The sequence below is a fragment of the Gasterosteus aculeatus genome, chromosome 7, assembly GCF_964276395.1.
Source record: "Gasterosteus aculeatus chromosome 7, fGasAcu3.hap1.1, whole genome shotgun sequence".
NCBI lineage: Eukaryota > Metazoa > Chordata > Actinopteri > Perciformes > Gasterosteidae > Gasterosteus > Gasterosteus aculeatus.
This window is the reverse complement of record NC_135694.1, coordinates 19,418,118-19,441,616: the sequence shown is the minus strand read 5'-3', so window position 1 is coordinate 19,441,616 and position 23,499 is coordinate 19,418,118. Positions and strand designations below refer to the sequence as shown.

General features: G+C 44.8%; 1 protein-coding gene and 1 long non-coding RNA gene across 19 annotated transcripts in view; one reads left to right on the top strand and one right to left on the bottom strand.

Annotated features, from left to right (window-relative positions):
- msi2b (musashi RNA-binding protein 2b) overlaps positions 1 to 23,499 on the top strand; it is a 206,922-nt gene that overhangs the window by 158,234 nt on the left and 25,189 nt on the right. For all 18 annotated transcript variants that reach the window (XM_078107409.1, XM_078107408.1, XM_078107399.1 and 15 more), the window contains exons 9-10: positions 404 to 518; positions 4,804 to 4,878. In XM_078107409.1, coding sequence (XP_077963535.1) covers positions 404 to 518; positions 4,804 to 4,878 — 190 coding nt within the window. The remainder of the gene's footprint in view (positions 1 to 403; positions 519 to 4,803; positions 4,879 to 23,499) is intronic.
- On the bottom strand, positions 10,269 to 10,833 carry LOC144410425 (uncharacterized). Its single transcript, XR_013468474.1, has 3 exons — positions 10,699 to 10,833; positions 10,487 to 10,554; positions 10,269 to 10,406 (listed from the first exon to the last, which is right to left on the bottom strand). It is a non-coding gene; the product is annotated as an uncharacterized LOC144410425 (long non-coding RNA).

Genomic DNA, 23,499 nt, shown 5'->3' with positions numbered 1-23,499 from the left:
CACAGCGTGTCGGCATTTCAGAACAAAGCCTCTCCTACGTTGACGTCTCAAAGACACTTGAAAAGTATTAAGCTTGTATTTCCCTGAGGCATCGGGCCCATGCTCACTGGAGCAATAACCTTTGCTTTAATGCAGGAGGAGCCTGATTGTAAGTTTTCCTTCGAGACTTTCCCTCCAAAATGCGGGGTGCTCGGATTGACTCGCTCTTGTTTTTCTCTGTGGAAAACATCTAGTGCCGTGCAAGTCAAATAGAAAACCGCCTTAAAGAGCCGAGACAGCCTGTCAGATCTGTCTGGTTGTGTATGTACACCATCTAATGCTTTGTCTCTGTGTCTTTTGGTGTGTGCGTGTGCGTGCGTGTGTGCGTGTGTGTGTGTGTGTGTGTGTGTTTGTCTGTACATAGGTAGAATGTAAGAAGGCCCAGCCCAAGGAGGTGATGTTCCCACCAGGGACACGAGGGCGAGCCAGGGGTCTGCCCTACACCATGGATGCCTTCATGCTGGGAATGGGCATGCTGAGTGAGTCATACACCCGTACAAACATCCACTCGCACAATGACACACACGTGGTCCCTATACGTCTTTTGTTTTGTATATTTGTTTTGAAATCAGAAGCAAGCAGATTCAACCTCTAAATAATACTTGTGCATTTCTTTTATATTTTGTTAAATGTGACTGCCAAATAAAAGCATATAATAATTTGGGGTTCTTATAAAAGGAGGCAATGTCAGACGTACGTGACATTCGGTCATCAATTGCTGGATGTAAAAAAAAAATAATAATTCAACCTGTGCAAACTCTCGCCTAGATAGCCCCATTAGGTGGGCACTGCCCCTAATTAGGCCGCTTGAAGGTGTGCCACCGGTGGCCACCGCGGTCTATTTCTGGTGGAGTCTGGTACAAGCGGCCCCCGGGCATATAGGAGCAGACCAGCACATTAGCAGGCTAAATGAAGAGGAAAATTGGTGTAATGTCATATTAAGGATTCATCACTGTGCCCCCCTTAATGGGTAATGAAGGGGACACACATGTCAGGGAGAGATCTCATCTACAGGGACCTCAGCTGCTGGCCCACCCCTCATCATTACCATCCAGCCCATGCCGGTGGCCCTTTTTACTTAACACTCTTGTACTCTCCCCACCCGCCTCCCTCCCTCCCCGCCCGCCCACTGTCTACTACCTGTCTGCCTGTCTGTCTGTCTTTCGATCCCCCGTCTGTCTGTTCACATTTCCTATGCATATAATTTGTATGTGTGACCCAACCAAATGGATTTGCCCTCGAATGAAAGATTTATCCCCCCCCCCCCCCCCCTTCAGAGGCAAACGAGACATGCAGCTGATTGTAAGAGACTCGTTTTGCCGGGCAAGTGACCCCCCCCACCCCCCGTTTGCCCCCCCCCCCCCCCCCCTTTCATCCATCGTAGCAGGTGCACGCAGAACCACAGTCATGAATTCTGATCCGTACAAGGAAACGCAATGCTCGAAGCGGCTTTGAAGGTCAATAGCGAGTCATAGTCGGGTGCAGCTCGTTTTGCATTTACTTTTTAGAAAACTGATGATTTGGAATTTGAATGATCAAATATTGATTTCCCGGACCCTTTTTTAAATGAGGAGAACGAAGGTGCAGCAAAATAATCTCCGCCACCATCAATCTGCTCACCTATTTGTCTCCACCTATTCGTCCACACAGTCAAATCGTCAGGGTTATTCCAGGTTTGACGATGCCGTGAGACTGATGTGGTAAAGGCGTTGATGAGACGGGCCAGGAGGTCTACACATCCATCACATCTGTTAGACGCATTTAACGAGCACAGTGAACTTTTGGGAAGTTATTACAGACTAGTGTGCCTGTGAAGAGGACAGTATCCCCCCCCCCCCCCTCCCCCCCCACACACACACTTTCCTCCCCCGCGCTCCGTTGGGAGACGGCAGCTAGAAAGGCAGTGATGTGTTCATGTGAGAATATTAACAGCCAACTTGTTTGGAGACACTCTTATCTAAATGAAATTGGAACAGGACAGCGAAACATTCCTTTATATAATTTGCATTTAGAAAAAGGGACCCTAGGCTCATTATTTAAGAAAGTGTAAGCTCCTTTCGTGCCAAATCTCATTAAAGCCATCCCCAGCTCCTTTGTTTACTGCCTCTAATCGAGGCATTTATCTTTATTGTGTTGCGCCCGATGTATGTTTGCTGAAATGAATACACATTTGAGCTTTAGCGAGGTATGGGTGCACCAGATGGATAATTGATTTTAATGTGAATCAGAACTGTTGAGCCATAAAGTAGGTACATTAGCATGCATATTAATAAGGCAAATAAGAGCACTAAGAGGCTGCCGCCAGGGCAGATGCAACGGCAGGCTTCATTTAATGCAACGGCAGGAGACATGCTGTCCTTTCCCCTTTTTGTTTCCTCCTTGTTCTTTTGGATGCACATGCTTTGGATTTCACGAGATAGTACCTTAATTTAGCTTGTATCTTAATCCACTTTCCCGACCCGTTCATGTTCCCCTCTACAGCCCACTCCTTACACACTCAGTGCTCTCATCTCGCTGCAGGTTCTTCAGTTAGTAATGTGAAACCCTTTGTAATGCGCTACATCAGACGGGGGGGTGGGGGGGGTTTGCCATTTCAGAAACTGCTGAAATAAGGCAGCGTGAGGAGCTGCGGTATCTAAGCCAGCAATTTCAGTTTGGCATTTGTTCTGTTTTGACAGTAAGACATATATATGTATAAAACACATAATATCCAATATTTTGCAGTGGGTGATGGCTTTTCATCGTATCGTATCACAGTTCTTTTCCGACCAAACAAACAGTGCAGGTTTGTGTGAAAGCTATCCGTCTGTAACTTCCTGGTGATGACTTCTCATCAGCAGCTGATGGAGGATATTCTTTTTCATTTTTTTTTTTTATTTTTCTCTGGTGTTACCTCCGTCCTGCTTCATCCGTACCAGGTTAAGGCTCCTCTCATCGCCTTTCTGAGTCGCATTTCTTTTTCTCTCTGAGAGGGGAGAGGGTGTGGGAGAGGCATTTTCCCATTGGGTCAGGAATAAATTGAACTTTTTCATGGACAGCAAACACTGATTAGATATTTATGACCAAGGTCAACCTTTCTGATTCCAGCTGGCACAGCCTCTGAGGCATACAGAACACAGCATCGACACACATGCTCCCACACAGGCGGACACACGCGCACATCGCCTGCACACTCGCACACACACACATTCCAAAAATGCATCTAGGCAAAGTATGTTTTGACACCTTCATATCTATCGTGTGTATAGCCAACGCTATAATTCAAATGTGACTATAGCCAATTAGTATCATGCTAATATATACTGTATCTAACAAGAGCTGAGAACACAAAAACCTGAAGGAGATTTCGGAGGTCTGTTTCTGCGGTGTAATTTACACCCTGGGAAGAGAGTTATCAAGGTTGGCTCCAGTGACTCATTCCGGGCCTGAAGGACTTCCTCTTATTAGGCAATTTAGTCCCGACGTATGGTTGAAGGTGATAATAGCTCGAGGAAAACAGATAAAGACGGAGACATATACCATAATTAGAGGGTTAATCATGTTTATATTACCTTTTGATGGTGCTCAAATTCTTCCCCACTCTCACACAGGCTCACCCGCCCACTCGTCTCAAATTTCTTCGCTATCCCGCTTCCTAGCGGCCTGCTCCCTAACACCCCGTTTCTCAATATGTCGCCCCCAGCTGCTTCAGTCTGAAAACTGTCCAGCTAATTAACTGGCGGGGTCTGTGGTTGTAATAAGAATCATGACAGCAGATGAACAATACATCTGCTACTCTAAAATCTTTGAATGACACAGAGTCCGCTTCTGGCCTCGTTTTTACTCTGCATCGATCGAGGAACAGGCCTGTGCCCACACACACACTTTGACTTTGGCTTACCGATGGTAATTTGTAGTTATATTTTCCATCCGGTTTTGTAAATCATTGGTTATGGTTGAATTTTACCAGACCAATTACGACCAGAGAAAGGGGCCATGAGGCTGCAGCACTGAATACACTATATTATATTATTAAATCATATTACTATTAGATGCACTAAACTGGGTTCAAATCTTTTGTGAACCAGCACCAAATCTGACACTAGGTTATGACACCCGAAACTGATCAAGATTTAACCTTGATGAATGATGGGGATCAGTAAATCAACTAAAATAGAATAAATAAATAAAGCGTTCTGTTAACTGATTTGAGGCTTCTGTTGCAGTGACTTAAGTGTGCTGAAATGTAATATAATTAAACAGGATATTGATCCATGACGGGAGAAAATATGTGCTGTATACAAAAAGAGCAACGCAATTAAGATTATGGCGTAATGTAATTGTGATAGTTGACCATTGATTGAGAGCGGGGCTTGTTGTCAAACTGCACATACAGCAAACACAATTGAGTTAACAATCTACCATCAATACTCTGAGCCATGAATACATGCTGACTCTTTAGTGGCCGCAACATAAAACACTTCTCCCTAAGCGACCACGCAGTACACACAATACTTTGTAAATGAAGAGCACCATTCCAACATGTAATACTCAGGCACATATTTAATTTGTGCGTTATTTCAGTGTAAAATTTAATTAGAATTTGCTTTAGTTGAATGCTGTGGAACTCCCAGGAGTTTTAGAGCTGGCCTTATTTCAGATCAGTTCCCCCCTCAAAGTGAACAAATAGCTTTATCCGAGTGTTTGTCTGTGTGTATTGGTATCGCATCTGTTTCCAGTAGTTCTCTTCTCATCTCCTTTTAATCTCCTCCCTCTCTTTCAAAGGCTACCCTAATATTGTGGCAACGTACGGCCGCGGATACACTGGATTCGCACCCAGCTACAGCTACCAGTTCCCCGGTGAGTGAGCGGCTTTCTTAAGATATCAATGTTGCAGCTGGTTTCTGTCTTGCACTCTCCAGCACACAAGCACATACATGCACAAATAAACTCACTTACACACACACACACACACACACACACACACACACACACACACACACACACACACTCATCAATATTCAGTCAGAATAATCTAAATAATCTGCAGGGTTACACATTTGTTACGTGTCTCGGTTCCTCGTCTAGGCTTTGGAAGCTGACGTACAGTGAAGTGAATTGCTTACTCCTTTTTATCCCCATCTTGAACACTACCATGACCAAACGTCTAAAATGGGGGAAAGTTCTTCGTCTCTCATGGCTCCAATGTATGCAAATTCATCTGTGGAGGAGCAGCGAAATGAGCAGCGCTTTGTGGAGGCAGATATTTTCTTTAATGTGGTTATCATAATGGAAAACGGATGAAGTTATTTTCTGCATTAAAAGTGTTGACTCAGAGCGGCGGCCTCCCTAATGGGAGTGCAACCGGGAGGCGTGCCGTCTGGAGGTGAGCAGCTGTACCTGTCGGCTGCGACAGGCCCTTCGGCTCCGCGGCGCTTCCCGCATCCCGGCAATTTCATGCCTTATTTAAGGACTTTACACGTGCTTTGTTTGCCGTGCCAGACACCATTCCCTCCACTGATAAGACGGAATGGGAAATATCTGACAGCAGCTCAGATCTCTGTAATATCTTTGTGGAATAGATTCAGGAATGGTAAGACGGGAGGTCCAGCTGTGACCACCTTCAGATCAGACATATGCTAGATGTCTACCTGACCACAGCATTATTTGACAGAAGAAATGGAATAGCACCTTCTCATTAATGTGGGCGGATGTGAGTAGCATAGAAATGCCGGAGTTTCATTTTTCAAAAAAACTGAATATTTTGCAGGTATAGTGACCCATTCTTTCAATAACTGATTGGTATCAATGTGAATCACATGGTGGTCGTTTTGAGGATTCCACAAAAAGAGAAAGCAGAGATTGAAAGGGAAAGGAGCGATCAATGTTTACTCCGGAGAAGTAATTCTAGATGAACATAGATTTTTAAAATGTTTGCTGTTAAGGAAAAATTAAGGGATATCACCTTCCCCGAGGCAGAATTTATGATCCTGCCCATGTTAAACTCAATTTAAAGAGTTTGATAAAGCTGTATGATTAAAACAGCCTCCTTTGGGCTTGCTCAACTCATGACAGGGTAATTGGAATTTTTTAATGTATGAATCAAACTCCTTTTCCAAATTAAATAACCTCAGGCCAAATATTGACTGGTGTCCTTCCTGACTAAGATGTGGAAAGCATCCTCAATTTAAGATCAAAGGCTTATTCTCACTGAACAGAACCGCCACTGAAACACTCCCATAAATAAATGGAGCCGAGGCCAGGCAGGCTGGATCCCAGAAGCGTAAATTGTGGGCAGCATTTTCTAGGCTTTTTTGCACCAGGGAAACCTCGGGGGTCCACTGTTAACAGGAAAATAAGCGGTTGGGCAATTTTCCAATTGTCAAGATAAAACAGTGATAAAACATTGATCACTGATGAAACACTGAATTAGAGGAAGAAAACTCAATATGAAATACACAGTGAAAGACAAACCAATGCTGACATCTCTGCAGCTAGAACTGTGTTCAAGTGTAAAAAAATAGAACATAAAAGCAAAATATACGCAGCCATAGTTTAAAAAATAAATAAACGTCAGTCCAGTGAAGGCAGTTCTACTCACGTCTGACACCAGCTCAACGGCCGTTAAACAGTATCTGACAACTTAGCACTTTGCTCCCTGTGACACTCCCAATTAATTCCAACATTGATCACAAAGAGCCTTTTGATATTGATCGCATGCAGTATGGTTGCATGTGTCTGTATTTGTGTGTCGTGAGTTGCTTACAAAATGATTCCATCCCTGACATCATTACTATTTAATGCACTGAGAGACCTTGACATATTACTCATGTAAATCAGATAATCCTCTATCTGTCAAAAAGTCTTCCATGCAAGCGAGCACATATCAGAGTTTCCTCAAAGGGCAAACTCAGGCTGTGGTATTTATCTGTATTTTAACTAGTAATCATTGCAAAGTTTTTTTCCGCGGATAACGAGTAGGTACCTGCAAACCAGACTGAACGCTGTCAACAAACGTTTCTCTGTCACAGTCAACGGATTTACATTTTGTAAACATTTATATTCATGTCATAGTGGGACGTCTATAAGCACTCTCATTCATGCCCCAACAATGGAGGTGGCCGGGTAGGTGCATAACACATCTGCTGACAACGGAGAGAAGCTATGCAGTCGCAGTTGTTGTGCCAATAAAAAGGGAGAAGAAGAATGCTGATGTTAACAATGCAGACTTCACAAAATCATAAATATGCGAAAAGGGGGTTTCATTGTATTTTCAGTAGAAAAATACAACTAAACTCAATGCAGAACAGAAATGCAGGCGGCATTTTGATCAAAATGGAGAATAAGCTTCAAGTTCCCTAACATCATTACTCTACACATTTTTTGCACTTATAGGGCAAAACGCAAGTGCATAGAAGTAATCCCTTCACACATTGCAGACGTATGTGGGAATGAATTCATACCAATAACACAACGAGGAAACAAGTGAAGATCTCTCCTCTGATTTCTGTTCAGTTCTGAGCCGTGTTTTATATGCAGCGCTGTAATCACACACTGTTTACCTTCCTGCAACTAAAGTTGGATATGAATTTCAAAGATGATGCTGCATCCTGCGTGCGTAGCAACAATCAGGAAGGCTGCAATGTTTTACATAACCCCAGACTTCTAAATGCTACGGTGGCGTAACAAATCATTAGCGCTTTTGCCATCGCGGATACAATTCTTTACGATAGTTCTCTACGTTAGACGTTTCCCTCAGTAGGGTCTGTTTCTTCTCAGAGAATGGCAACGCAATGATGCACGTTGACTTGTGGCAGCCACTGTCTGTCAGATCCTGTCGCGGTGGAAATAACTGCAGGACGCTTTCTCAGATTGTGCTGCTGCACATTCAAGACAGTGATGGCAAGCAGGAGTACTGTGAGTGTCAAATGAAAACAGAAGGGACTCAAATGTACGCATGTAAATGTGACATGTGAAATGTGAGTGCCGTCACATTTCAGTTTTTTGTGCAGATGTAAATATCCCCACTTTTAAGATGGAGACCCTTGGACTCGCTGTCGGCGCATTGATTTGGAAAGGAAATAATACTAATATTTCTGACACTTTCACTCTCGAGTTGCAGCCGAATCTCCATATTCATTTCCATTCCCCCAAGTAGGCTCACTTATGAATTGAGCGTCGTCTTTGATTTAACCAAAAAATCCTCAGCATGCACTTGCGACGTGCTTCTTCAAAAGATGCAGGAAAACTATGATGAACCCCGATTCCTACCGAAGAGTTAATCAAGCTGATTGACATATTTGCATATATGAGGTGAACTTGCCAAAAGGGGGAACACAGTTAGCGACACGCTAAACCCATCCTGTGTTAGCGGGCTTCTTAAAGGGTAGGGTCGGCCAGATGACACCCAATACTTATTTTGTCACTTACTGTAAGTCTTCTGGGATCCAGCCACGCAGATCAATTTGGCCTTGTTTGACTAGGTTTAAATATATCAGCCTCTGAGATGTACGCCGCTACCACAATGCCAGAGAGGTGACGGTTGGGTGTCTTCGTTTACGGTTTTCTGGACCAACCGCCATATCACATGCTCTCAAAGTGAAAATTGGCAGGTATCCTGTATAACGCTGTCAGATGCCTTTGGGGGGATGTCAGGGTGGTGCATTTTTTGGAAAGTACACACAATTGCTTGTGAAAACACAGCTGTATTGTGCGTCTCAGCACATGTTCAACCGCGCTTCCGTGTCGTTCTAACCATAAATATGGCTATTGAGAAACATCCGCATTCGCTCAACATAAAACTCAAGTGTAACATTCACTCTAAACAACGTTGAACAGCGCTCCACTCATGCTGGATGGCGGCAAGGGCAAGAATCAAAGCAGGCGAATACACCACACGGAGCTCGACTTAAATGATCAGACTTCAGAGCTAACGTTTATCAGCCGACAAAGAGCAAACCATAATTGAAAGCATCTTTGAATCAAAATAAGGTACAAAAGGATTCCTATCCCGTCTGATTCCTATCAGACATTAAAGAGTCTTCCCGCGCTGCTGCAGCTAAGAACGGTTGGACAGCACTGATTCTCAGATAGCTTTAGATGAAGAAAAATCTAAAGTTTAGTTGAAATTGAGATTCTCGGCTCATGTTGTGGTCGTGGGAGCTTGAAATGTCTGTCTTCATTTTGAGCTGACTGACACTCGCTCGACTGCGTCTGGTGAATTCCTCTCTTAAACTTCCAGTAGTCATAATTGGTGCCACCTTGAGAGAAGCCTTAATTTGACACACACACACATCATGAATTCACAGCATGTCCGTTTTTATTAATAAAAAATGCATTATGGTTACTTGAAGAGATCAAACCTACTTTTAGATTATCACATCTTGTTATATCTTATTATTTTATTTTTATACATTGGTACATAATGGTTAAGATAGGAAGCTATTCTTTTCTTCCTTAAACCCAAAACGCAGTTGTGAGTATTGCTGGAAGTGACGAGGCACAGGGAACATTACTGTACATTATTTCCGTTTCTATGCAACCGTCTAATTAGCATTAGTGAGCTGATAAATGTGCTATTGTATTATTCAACTCACAGCCCCCCAGGGGAACATCCCAAGATGTGCCGCATTTAAAGCATGAGGTGTCTCGTTTGAAGGACCTCGCGTGATTAAGGCGTCGAAAGCCTCATTTAAAGCAGCATCTTATTCGATCACAGCCCTTCAATGCATTAAACTGTCGTCTTTTTTAACCACCACGAGGCTGTACAAAAGTAAAATGTCCCTGTGTTCACTGTGCATATTAAAATGTAAATGGCTCGAAAGAAAATAGCAATAAGTGCAAGTTAAGCTCATGCAACAAAATGTATGTACAGTATTGTGTTTGCTGGTGGTGCTGGCAAATATGCAAGGTGGGTTTAAACAGTGGTGGTGTCCTCCATTGTGTGTTTGCATGAATAGGAAGCATTTCTGCATGAGTGGAAGTGTAATTAAAAAAGAAAATGTAGTGTGCATATGTGGATTATGTATGTGAATGAGATGTAGAAATGAACCTTAAAAGCAGAGAGAGAGACTCCTAATGCATCTATATTCTATTTAATGTTGATAACCAGTCATGAATCCGTTGCATTCATTGCACGCACACAAATGCACAGTGAAGAGTGTGTGCGCGCGCACACACTCGCACAAAAACAGGAAAGCTGTATTTATACATAGGCTGAGATGTGTATGGAGGGAAGAGGCAGAGAAACTTAACCAGGAGCTTTTCTCCGCTCTCTCCCGTCTTCCTGTGCGACTCGCCGCCTCCACCGCCGTGCCCTCAGAGCCTCCCCCAGCATAAATGACCATTATGGCTCCATTAGGGGCCGCTGGTTGGAGGTCATTATGCTACTGTGAAAAAAACAGGGATGAGGATGTCAGTGGGGTCCCATCAGGGGAGAGACACAGACTGAGTGAGAGAGAGGCATTACCCTCTGTCATACAGCTCCTCCAGATGTCATGGCAGACAAACAGCAGTCCGGGTCCAGTGAGTCAGCCTCTTAAGTAGTAAAAGAAAGGATGATGAAGGAGGAGAGAGGACAGCGGTAAGTGTAGCAACTGGCATTGAGAACTGAAGGACTACAATTTACACTATCCTTTGCATAAACACATTTATATGTATATACACAGTCATGCGTAGAACCTTTAATGACACGTGGTTGGTGGGGTTGTTCAGAGTTGGATCGGCGATTTTTACTCGTCTCTTCGCTGCATCTTTTTCTTGTCACGCGCTTCATCCGTGTCGGATCTGTTGGCCCGTCAGATATGAAGGGCGGGGTAGCGCCGCGGCAGCCCGGTCCATTCCTCTGCATCTCTGCGGCTCCACAGACCAACCATGCCTTTGACAAAACAGCACACTGCCTTGTGTGTAAGTGGCAGACGACGCCCTGTCAGAAGCCTGGAATTGGTGTGGAGTAGGTTTCTTTTTCTGCGTGGATGTTAACAGGACTGAACCCCCGCACGTGGTTCTGGATGTGTGATGTAAAATGAGGGATCCTGAGATGACCCCCCACCTGTCCCTCCTGATTCAAGTAACTAAACCCCACCTGCTTGGGGGTAGCCCTTATGGTTGTTATACATATGGCTGAAATAGGGACAATTGAACCGAAAGCAAACACCAAAGAGCAGAAAAGGTATTTTAAACCAGCTAATGATTAGTCCGTTTGAGTTATGAATCAATGAAATTTATACTAACAAGATGTTGACATGCTGTTAAAGCAAACGTAGGCAGCTCCTTCTCAAAGAAAAGGGCCCTCAAAGACTTTTCTGTAAAACAAAATGTGTTTACATGCTTAAAGTCTGATTTTAAGAACTTTGCTGCATTCAGTTCCGCAGGGGCATCAGATGTGCAAACTGGCTTTGCTCCAGGGCACAGCAGCCTGGTGGATCCAGAGAAGACATCGACGTTGACCCGAGTATCCCACTAATTAAAAGTGGATAAGAGGCCGTTCCAAACTTTCTGTGCAATGGAACTCCCTCCTCGCTGGCTACAGTTCATTACTTCCTTTGTGGATGATGATGTGGTCTGGGACACCATGTGCGGCCATTATCAGCGGATCTCAAGTGTTCACAAGTCTTATATTTCTCATTTCAGCGCAATAAGTACACTGCTTCCTGGCTACCGGTCTGGAGCAGGTGGAAAAAATCCCCCTGGCCTGAGGCTGATGAGGAGCTTACCTGTGTCCTGGGTGCATGCAACATTGTCCTTCATAAGTGCATTTGGGGTTTTACTGCAGTCATGAGACGCGGTGGCAGACAGAGCGCTGCTGTCGATGGAACGGGTCTCTGTTGAGCTCGAGTTACACAGCAGATTGTTCCTCAGATCCTGTGACCATCTCTCTACAAGCTGGGTGAGCCGTGACCCCAGCAAGTGGTCCCACAGGCCAAAGTGAGTGCTTTAGGGCTGGAAGCAGATGGCCCTCCTGATGCCACACTGACTCACAGAGTGACTTTAATTGCCCGGGCTTATCATTAGCCCAATGGGCCTGAATCGCAGGCCTTAAAATAGGGCCTGAGGAGGAGGGCGACCTCGTATACTCCAACGACCTCACGAGACGCATCCCTCTGTACGCGGCCATAAAACGGCAACAATCAAAGCCTCTTCGAGGCAGGCACAGGAGGTGGTGGGACTTTACCGGGCCCCTCTCTCTCTCTCTCTCTCTCCCCTTTCCCGTCAGCCTCTCTGACTCACTGTCTCCACGGCAGCGCTGACTGCACACTCACACTCACACACACCCTTGCACATGCAGACACGGAGCTCCCCGGGCCATGACTCCAGTCTCGGTGACAGTAGCGAGTGTGCTGCTCTGACGTCAGTGGACAGCACTGTATGTCACGCCCTGTCTACTTCTGTGTGTGCAGTCGTCAGGCTAGACCGCTCTCAGATCAGCTCTGCTCTCCACAAACACCCGTAGAATCTGCCTTACTGGCATTTGCAGTAGCGTCGAGAGGGAGACACCATGGGCTGCCAATGTGCTGTGTGTGTTTTCCAATACTGGATTGGATTCAACATGTGTAGAAGTCCAGCACCAACGTGTCCAGAGGTGCTTCCACAGGAGCAGTGGTTTCCTTTATTTTGGTTTTGTGGTCATGTTTTTATTTTTACTTTGGAGACGCAGTGTGCACCGTCTGCACAGTCTCATGCACACTGGCGCGGCCGCATGTGCACATACACGTGTGCCTCCTCGGGTGCACAAGCCCCTGTCTCTGCTAAAAAAAACAACAACCACCCTCTGACCCAGGGAACGGGGAAAGGCTGGCTATTTTCCCGAAAAGTGGAGACGAAGGCTCACCTCGTTTGCCCAGGTCTTAACTCACCCCGGGACACCAGACACATCCTCCCGCACGGAAAGCCGGCAAACAGTCTGCCATGGAGACCCACCGCCTAGGTTCCTGTGGTGGGGAAGATGAGCTGCTGCAAGAGACAGAGTGGCACCGCTAAAGCTCATTATGTGTCGGCTGTTGAGCCACTGGTCTAGAAATGAAACTAGAGCTGCCCCGTATCGTAGGAGGCTTCTACCTTTGGACACTGCTGGCGGACGGCAGGAGGACAGAGAAAAAGAGCACAGACATTAAAGTGGGCAGAAGAGTACAATTTGTGTGTCTGCAATGGCTTTTCACTAGAAAATATAGTCGTCACACACTTAATTTCCTTCCTTCTGGAACATTTTAAATGGGAATATGAAATATAAGATTGTTTAATTGGCATATTTATGTCAAGGATATATGAATATATGTAAATCATTTAACCCCTGGACTTTAATAGCACATACATATTTCAATATTAAGAAAAAATATAATTTTGCTCATTTAAAACTTATATTGTGTTATATAGTTGAGGGACTAAAATTCCACCTTTCGGCTAACGTATTCCTTTGCTAATCAGCGGCGGTATTGGAGCAGCTCATGCCGTGTTCCCTCCAGTCCACCTGCCAGCTCTCCTTGCATCTGTCGAGGTGGAGCCTGCACATCGCTCTTTGCATTTGAGGTTGCACACTGCCCCCTACTTTACTGGAGGCATAGTTGCATTTATGAACCGTGTCGCCTTCTAGCTGTTGTTAAAAAGTAAAAGACCTCTGCTGCGTTCATGGTTTTGAGGGGTTAGCCGGGGGTGGGTATACCATTGTGCCTGAGAGACCCCGCTCAGTGTCTGCTGCCTCTTGTTTTGGTCCCACCCACTGTTCGAGACCTTCAGACCCAGCAAGTTGGGTGCTTCTGGGTGTCTACAGAGCTGCCCCCTCCTTTCACTCTATGCTGCCACCTCTCCCTCGTGCTGACTGTGCTGTTAGCCCTCCAGTAGCTCTCGTCTTCTTTTTCCCCAGTGCACATAGACAAGAATATGTATATGAACATGTGTACATATTTTCATAATGAAGGCGCACAGCCCTCTCTGCATGGACGCCTCCGCTCGATGTGGAAATGTTGTTTTCAGGTCCACTGATCAAGTGGAGGACAGGGTTGCAGTGCTGTTTTTGGGTCACGCCACACGTTGGCCGACTTGCCCCTGGTATCTGGAGCAGTGGTAGATTGTGTAACTGCAGCGCATGGAGCTGGCTTAACTAGAATGGAGTCTGTCAGCGTTTTAGTTTGGCTATAAAATCATATTCATGAAATAATGTCTTGAATTAGGGTCTGCAAAGCCTGGTGTTATTACTAACGTTAATACGCTGTATTCTATTTTGCCTCTACACAAGTCATTTTGACAAAAGCAAGCAGCTACTAATCAGATCAAATCCACAAACACATATTTAACTTGAATAGTGCAATGCCACTTAATGCACTCGCTTCCATTTAAGAAAAAACTGAAATTACCCCCCTTCATCATTCATCAGTCACCTCAACTACCACCGTCAGGACGGGGAGATGGGCATTAAAATGCATAAAAAATTAAGGCTGTTTACTTGGACACTAATGAGAGGAGGCTTAAGTAGTCTGGTTTAATTAGTATGATTGGCTCCATGGGGACCACACAGGCAGCGCCATAACAACCGATTCGCTCAGAGCTCACAGGACCCTTTCAAACTCTGAGTGTCAGGACTGATGTCAGAGGAGATTGGGCTGCAGAGACATGCTGCTTTTACTGATCCCAGGTTGGAAGAGAGCACTGCAGTTAAATGCACTGAAGCAGACCATTACATAAGCGCCACTGCAAGGTCAGACATCTGTGTCCTCCCTGTCTGTCTCTCTCTATTTAAGTCACAATCACAAAACCGCCTTGAATATTAGCGTTGTGAACCAACACCCTATTCCATTTGCAAACCAGTGTCACTGCTTTCCAGAACTGAATGCATTTAAATGTTTTTGCCTTATCTATTCTGGCAGATTCCCCCTCTTTTTTCTGCACCTTATTGTTTCACTCGCCATTCTTCTTTCTTTATCTTCTGTGTGTTTATGTGTTTTGTGTGTGTGCGCGCATGTGGCTGAGGGGCATTTGGAGGCTTGTGTGGAGGCACAACGTGCTTAGATCAGTTCTGCAACATAGGAGCCGTTTACTTTTTACTGAAGTGCATGGGAAGGCGCACAAAGAAGAGGGTCGAAAGTGTGGCTGCACTTCAATAAAGAGCCTAGTTTGTCCTCTTTGATGCTATGCCGCCATGCACTTCAGCTACAAAGAAAAGGTGCTCTTGTCACTGAGAATTGAAGTAAAAGACACTGAGCTTTTCCCCGAGCTCTCTACGCCACATCACAACATCACAGGCACTCGCTCACCGCGCAGAGCTGTGTGATGTGTCTGTGCACAGCTGGCAGTTTCCCTGGCTGGAGTTATTTTCCACGCAGAGGGTATTGCGAGCAACATTATGATAAAAGAACATGGTTTTCCATTCATTCTAATTTGCATTTATTTGTTTATATTGTCGCTATACATATTGCAATAGAGAAACTGCAAAGCAATCTGCAATTCATTATGCCACTTTTGACAGACACCGTTGTGAGTACGGAGCAGCTCTTCAGCTGAAGGGCTCCGGGTCGAGCCCCCTCTCCTGCAAGAATCCACCCGGCTGAAGTGCCCTTGAGCAAATCACTCAGTGCCTACTAGCTCCAGCAAAGCCGGTCCGCAGCTCAAACCACAGCTCACCTCTGACCCTTCATGCGGAGGAAGCCAACGGGAGCCACATTACGTTATTTTTCCATCCGCGGTGTGGTGGCTTCACGGGACCCACCGCTCACGTGTTTGTGTGCCGCATGAATTCCGATAACGCTGCAATGGTTCCGACGGATCAGATTATGTGACTCAGTGTGTCAAACTAATTTTAGAACATGATGATGTCTTGCAAAGGGGCAGAGTAGTTCTCCTGCAGCATGGGGGATTTTGGTTCTATGTGCCTTTGAAAGCTTATCCAGTTTAAATTTTACCAAGTGTATCTCCTTCCCGGGCTCATCATGTTGTTCAAAGGTATACGATACGTGGGCAATTATGGCCATAAAGCACAGGCTTTGCTGAGATCTGGGCTCACTCCACGTCTGTAATTTACTTTTTCTCCCTCCCCCCCACCCGATTTGGAGGCACAAAGTCTTAATGGCAAAGGATCTGTGTGCCAAATGGTTTCATTACATACAGAAACCATTACCGTTGGCACGAAAGAGCCGCTGCTCAGGCATAAGGGGACACACACCCACACAAACAAACACATGGACACAATCCGGCAAATATACACATACGGTAGTCGTGTCTTGTTTGATCACATTAGCGAGCGACAGAAAATGGCCCATTCTCATCCTACTGTAGAGGGTTAGGAGGCTCGGTGTTGCAGAGCCAAAACGTTGGAGCACTACCCGCAATGATGCCACATATACACCTGAGGTATGTTTGAAGCCTGGCGCGTAGTGAGAAGAGGTGCATCATGTCCTGTGGTCAGCTGTTTCGCAACGTGCAGTTGAGTAGTTGACGCGAGCAGCTGTTGTGCAAACCAACACGTCAACCCATCTCACAGCAACAGTACTTGTGATTCTGGGATATTATAATGAGGTGTAGCTGACAAGGTGGTAGAGTCAGTTTTGAGAAACTGCTCTATTTGTATTCCTTTAGTGTAACTCTGATGCGAAAATGACTTTATAACAGTCATCCACATCAATGTTCCAGAGATGTTTTCATTACATAAAATGTGTTTCATTATTGTCACGTTGTGTAACCATTTTCTTGTCACATCCGCAACACTGCCGGTCCTTGTCAGTGTGTCGTATTTACACGGCGAATTACTCAGAATCCCCAATTAAAGCAATTTTCTCCTGCACTTCACCAAAGAAGATACTTGAAATGTGAAAATTGATGCATCAGAAGCCGAGATATACAGATTTGGTTCGTCTTTATGGTTCGAGGTCCAACAACACCGGATCCTACAATTCCCATAATGTTAATTTTATTATCATTAGACCCTCTCTCTCCAAAAATCTATTTTCTGCAAATTGCAAAAAGCCGAAATCGCCCAGGTAATAATCACCATGCTATGTGACTACATTGAATTTGATGTGTGAAATCACACCTATCTAGTCAAGTTAAAATGAAACAACCCGAGATATGTGGCAATACTTCTTTTAAATAACAAAGGAATCAAATACCGGTACGGATGAGTGCATCTTCATGTTAGCGTTTGCCATTTTACCGTTTGCAGTTCATTTAATTTTTTTTTTTACCGTCTCCCCCCGTAGCCTCTTCAATTTAAAGTACACCGCTTGGCACCCTGTTCACCGCCTGACCTTTTGTGGCGCGTGCGCAGAATCCAAAGGCCGACACAAAGCAGACATAAGCATGACAAGATTCAATCGAACAATTGACAAGCCACCCGGCTCTGTTAATCAAGTTATGCTTACTTACTGATTAGGGCACTAATGCGAGTTAGGTAGCCCGGTTAAGGTGTTTACGTGAGAGTTGCAGTAATATGCGTACTGCATTAGTCTGGTTATAATTGAATTATCGGTGTGCACGTTGAATACCCTTTTCTCTCCCTGTACAGGCTCATTTCCAGACAGCAGCCTCTTTATTTAATGTTGGGGGGAATCTCTGTGTGTACTGTAGGTCTCCGTTGATCAGAGGAGAGGTGAGACATGAGCCCGTGTGTAACAGTTCATATGAAAGCCACCTGGCTCTCTCCAGCTCTGCGATTTATGCCTTTGATAACAACAAGCCAGAGATGCTTTCAACAACAACAAAGTAGCCCTGAAGGATGACACAATAGGACACTTGTCAGTCTGGAGATGAAAAGATGTCTCACTAGGTGCCTATCTCGTTTGTAACTTTGATACATACAGTATATATATATATAAATGCCTTTTATTTTCTTTTGTTTACTTGTCTCTCTGTGTTTCCTACATGTTATCTGAGGTTATTGATGAAGCACAATGTGAAGTGGAGTCGGTTTTCCCTGCTCCTTTGCGAAGGCGGCAGTGTGCTTCGCTGCCTCCGCTATGACTTATCAACAGGCTTATTTCCGCTGGCTTCTCCTTCTTACTGTCATACAGTGACAGGAAAAAAACATGCATCTCCTGTAGGATTTCCTATATTTTACTCACTCATATTGAATTTGCAGTGAACAGTGACACCAATATTCTCCTATGATGCGAAAGCAAAACAACAAAATCATAGGATAATTGGTATCGATTGATTTTACTAAGACAAACCGCAAGTAATGGTTTTATAATCGATAATTGAAAACTGTTTAAGATATTTTGCAAATAACATTTAATACCGCACACGCTTATCATTATTATTATTATTATGATACATCAGTTAGTGCAATTCCACACATTTAAGAAACGTCTTATCAATACTAAAGATCTGTGAGAAGGATCCTTCTTTAGATAATTACCTCTCCTTTGTGTTAACGGCATCTATACTTTGCTTTTAAGTGATTGTAAAATGTAGTTGTGTGAAACCAAAAGATTTCCAGCTGTGCAAAATATCAGCGCGTTTTTTTTGGTTTTCACATGACCTATTCTCCTCTGTCATAATACAACACCTCCATCATTTTTGTGGCGTAGAAGAATCAAACTTTATCGTCGGTATGGGTATTACCGTTCCTTCAAATATTTCTTTGTTTCCAAAACATCTGACAGAGTTCATGAGATGAATTGGACACCTGTGCTGTGACCTTATTTCTCCTTCAATTTCTCATGCTCTTTGTCTTCTTCTTCCTCTTCTTCTTCTGATGTAGCTGGTGTCTTTCTCTGTTCATCCGTCTCACTCATCTCGGCTCCTCGCCGTTCATCTCTCTCACTCTCTGTCTGCAACCGGAGCCGACTTCAGCTTCAGGCTGAAAGGCTTATTCACAAGCCTCTTTCCAAAACCAAGCTACGGTGTTAACCCGCGTAGCATGAAAAACCCTGTTAGCCGATAAGTTAACCTCTGGTTAACGGCATGTCAATGCTTTATTTAATAATCCCATCTGGGATTTTCCACGCATTCGCCGTCTCATTATTATTCTTAGCTAGTTTGCTTGTACTTAAATCGGGGCAAACAAAGAACTTTGGGACGTGTAATGTACTTTTGCTCTCTTTACGCCATTTAGGATTTCCACTGGAAATGAAGTGCCTTTTGCTTTCAGAGAGATATTAAAAAAATGGGCATAGGCTACTTGATCCGTGGGGCTGCGGTGGAGCATCAGCTGTCCCTGGGCTCCTCCTGTGCATTAGAGAGTTGACAGTTCTTCTTATAGCAGAAATGAGCGGAGTGCTCTGTGACTGATGGCGCTCCTTTGTCAATGACGGGGGGAGCTGCCGCTGGCAGTTTTGGGCCAAAGAACAGTACAGATTACATTAACATCAGTCAAGCTGTTGTCAGACGGGTGGGACATAAATAGGACCTCATTGATGCATAATGCAACAACTTTTCATTGTCGTGTTTTCTGAGTAATAGGATCAGAAAGTGGCTGGAGAGGCAGTGTGCCAAAAAAAGATCTGCGAAAATGGAGCAGAAATAGCGTTTTGTAAAAACAGAGGTAATGTTAAGGATTAAGGGGTTTATAAGCACCTGTAAAGATCATTGAGAAATCACCTTCCTCCTGCAGCGGGTGGAATGTCTCTCTAGATGGAACACGCATGCCGTGTGCTGCTGTTGGGGCGAAAGCCGGGTCGTCATCAATCAGAGGATTGGAAGGTTTGATCCCCGGCTCAGATGTGTCCTTGGGCAAGACACTTAACCCCCAAATTGGTGTGGTGTATGAATTGGTGGGAATGGCCAGTTAGAGTCTCGATGGCCAGACGGCACCTTGAATGGTACCACTCCCTCTCCCCTCCCACCCTGCCATCAGTGTATGAATGGGTGAGAATGGGTGAATGATGACATGTACGGTGAAAGCGCTTTGAGTTGTCGGACATTTCATTTATCAGTTACAGCGCCCCGGTGATGACTAATTGCCACACAAATGCAGGTAACATTGGGTACACACTGCTGAGTTATGCCGATGTCACAAGATTGCAGTTTATCGCCCAGTAATCCAATCTCGCCAGGCCTAAAGTGATGTGTTTGTGTCCAGTACGGCGCGGACCACCCGGCCTCCTGTGAGGAGCTCCCCACGTGTGGCTTGGATGAATGTGAGAGGCGACGGTCTGTTCTAAACAACAATGGCGGCATTGTATTTCCTCATGGAAAGACTGGCAAAGAACTACACAAAAGGCTTTTTATTCATTGAAAATATGTTTTTCTTAAGATTGATTAACAGAGGGTTCTTCCAACGAGCCGGCAAGTATTTGTGAAAGCGACTGCCTTTCTCCAAACAATTTCTAGTGACGGCTTCTCAGAGGGTTCAGGAATCAGGAACATTTATTGCTGGAGTACATGAAAGGAATTTGACATGTTCTGTGTATCAGACCATTTGGCCGGTCTGGTTAGCGTATCTCAGGGCATAGGGAGTGACTTCTAAAAATGCCGCAATGCAACCTCAAAGCAGCGCAAAATCCCGGTGATGTCAGGAGGAATACATCATCAGTGGTCGCGATGGGGGCTAGAATACATTTCACCAATCACATCACCTTGTTCGCTCTACCTTAAAGCAGTATGATATTCAGCAGAGTGCTTTGACAGTTTTATAATGGAGAAAACTAATCTTTTGACCTGGCCTGTGCAGGCGGTCGGTGCAAGCGAAAAATCCCAGGAAACCGTAACACAAAAATTGCACTGTGCTGTTGGATCGCTGTGTCACTGCCTCCACTGCGTCTCTCCCCCCACTTCAGTACAGTCAACTTCACAGGAGACTCACAAAATACAGGTGCGACACCCAAGAAAGATGCCACTCTACGGGCGTAGCGCTGCAGTATGTGCTGGGCACTCTCATGAAGATATGAATGCACATTGCGCCCCCTGCGCGCAGGACAGACAGGCAGGATATGGAGACAAGGACATTTCTGGATGTTGGTAAATATTTACAAATAACAGTGTTCAATACTGACTGAGAGTCCTTTACAAGTTAGTGTCAGCATTCTATGGATTTTTAAAGCAAGAATAACCTCAGATTGGGAAAATAGCGGTTGAAATTTTCATCAGTTTTTGTTATTTTCTTCTCCAAATCATTTTTTTTAATGAAATTGTAAGGTTTGTGTTGACAAAATACAATTCCTTAGCTCGGAGAGAGGGCAAAATGAGATTCTTGACAGGGCTCATCCTTCTTTGAGTCTAATCCGTCTTCCTTTCTTTGTGCACTCTCGGAGAAGCCTGCAATTCTGGGCAAGAGGCTTGAGGAGCGAAAGCTGAGGACGGCTCCCCAGAGTACAGACACCAAAGACCCCCGGGCCTCCCCAGCTCATAAACAGATGTGTCCTTGTCCCCAGCCAAGCGCAGCCACTCAAGTAGCAAAGCATGGGCCCAATAATTGTGAAGAATTGAAAGCTAAATATTGGCTTTATCTCCTCAGTAATAAAAGGGCCATGAAATTGATTTAATGCTGCGGCGCTTCTCTTGGGTGGCTTCTTATAGCGTGAGCACAAAACAATGAGCAGCAGCCATCTATTAATTAACCCACCTAATCCTGCAAAGTTAATCTCTCGCCACAACTTTGCCCGCAACTAACTTCCAAGCCAGTGGGTCTATTGGGGGTGTCATGACAATGGCAGAGGAGGGGGAAGATAGATTCTGCACTTAGGAAAGGGGTAAGAGAGGGGTAAGAGAGGTGGAGTGTGCCGTGTGAAATACTGTTCCGCCCAGCAACCGGGGGGGCGTAAGTGGAAATTCAGGGGTGCATGGCCATCATTAGCATAGTATCAGAGTTGATTTGTGTTTTTGTGAAAAGAGGCGGAGAATATCGTTTGAGCTGTACAAATCAACAGCAGTAGCATGAACGCGGCTGATTTCAGTTGCCTTTTGTCGCCGTTTTTTTCTCTCTTTTTTTTTTTTTTCCGCCCTCCTTCGCCGCTTCGGCCCCTCTCTCCTGAATTGTTAGACGGTGTCGGAACATTTCTTTCTCTTCTTTCGCCTGCCTGCCAGTCGCAACATGATGGCACATCACACCCAACACGCACATTCATGGTTATATGTATAGTTGTGAATTACCCCCTTCTCAGCTGGCTGATGAAACGCTATGTGTTGTTCTCTTTGGCTGCGGCTCATCTGACCCTGCCCTGACACCCCCTTCTCCCCCCCCCCCCCCCATCCCCCCTTTCGTCCCCCCCTCTCATCAGTCGTGTGTGTGAGCCTCTCTTGGTGGAATAGCAGTACTCTGAAAATAGGTCACCCACAGGTGCACTTCTCACCTCCACAAAATGCTCAAAGGTGTCCTGTGCCATTTTGTATTGTCTCAGCCACACAGTCCACAGCGTGTGGCCGACAGAGAAGAAATGCACACTTGCAAACACACACACATTCAACTGGAAGGGGAAAAACAAGGATTCCAACTGAGGGAATTTGTAGATCTTTTTATTTATTTTTATTTTTTTTGCTAGCGAGGAGAGCGTTTCCTGTGGAGATAATTTTAGGAGGCTGATTAGGCGTAGACGGTGTTGAGCCCAGAGTGAGGAATCTCATCACCACCGCTAATGACATGCCATTCCTGTGCTGAGAGAGGAGCCCAGGCCCCGGGCATGGACTAGCCTCCGACAGCCACCTCTAGCTACTGTGTTCATTAAGGCTAACAATGTAATTACAATTCACAGATACTGCGTCGGCTTAATTACAGACTGATTATTAGGCTGATATTTGTTGGACTAATCAGAACCCAGAGAAGTGGATTCAGATTTCAGAGTTATTGTGGTATCATAAACTGACATTTTCTTTGTAAAAATGTATGAATGCTTTTAAAGCTTCATAAATCTCAGAGTTAAATATTTTCTTTAACACGCCCGAGAAACGCCCGTTTCAGCTAACAGATTGGAGTCTCCTCCGAATGAGTTTGTTGCGGGACATATTTCTCCTCTGTGCCTCGTCTACCTGAATAGCTCTGAGAAGAATGTGGGATACTTTGCCTCGGGCATCAAAGTGGATGATTTGAATTCCATAGAAACTCAGCAAAATGCAGGGATGGTCCCCGGTGGTCTGCGTGTCTATGCAGCTCACAAGTGGCTGTAATCTTTCATCCAAAGCAAGTGACTTACACACCCCTCCAGAGCCAACAGCTTCCACTGATATAATCAGGGACTTGGTGAATTGCAAACGGCAGTTTACTCACAGTTTAATAGATGAATGAGAATTTGCTCCTTCGGTCGTAAAGAAATTTTGGAATTGAGAGGTTGGAAGTTTTTGTCCTACGGTTTTGATTTAAATATATATATATATAGTTTGCAATTAGCCTCCTGATGGTCATGACAAGCCCATTGAGGCTACACAAGTTTATTTTTATGTCAATGTGATATTCTGTGAATGGCTCTTGGCTACCCCTCTGTTTCTGCGTATGGATCAGTGGGTCTGCTGGGTTTTGAATATCACAGTGGGTTCAGTGGGAGTCTGCCTGATAGATGTCGCCCTGACATGAGCCTCAGACTTTGACAGCTATAGTTTTATCCCGTAGCTCAGTGCTGGTATCAA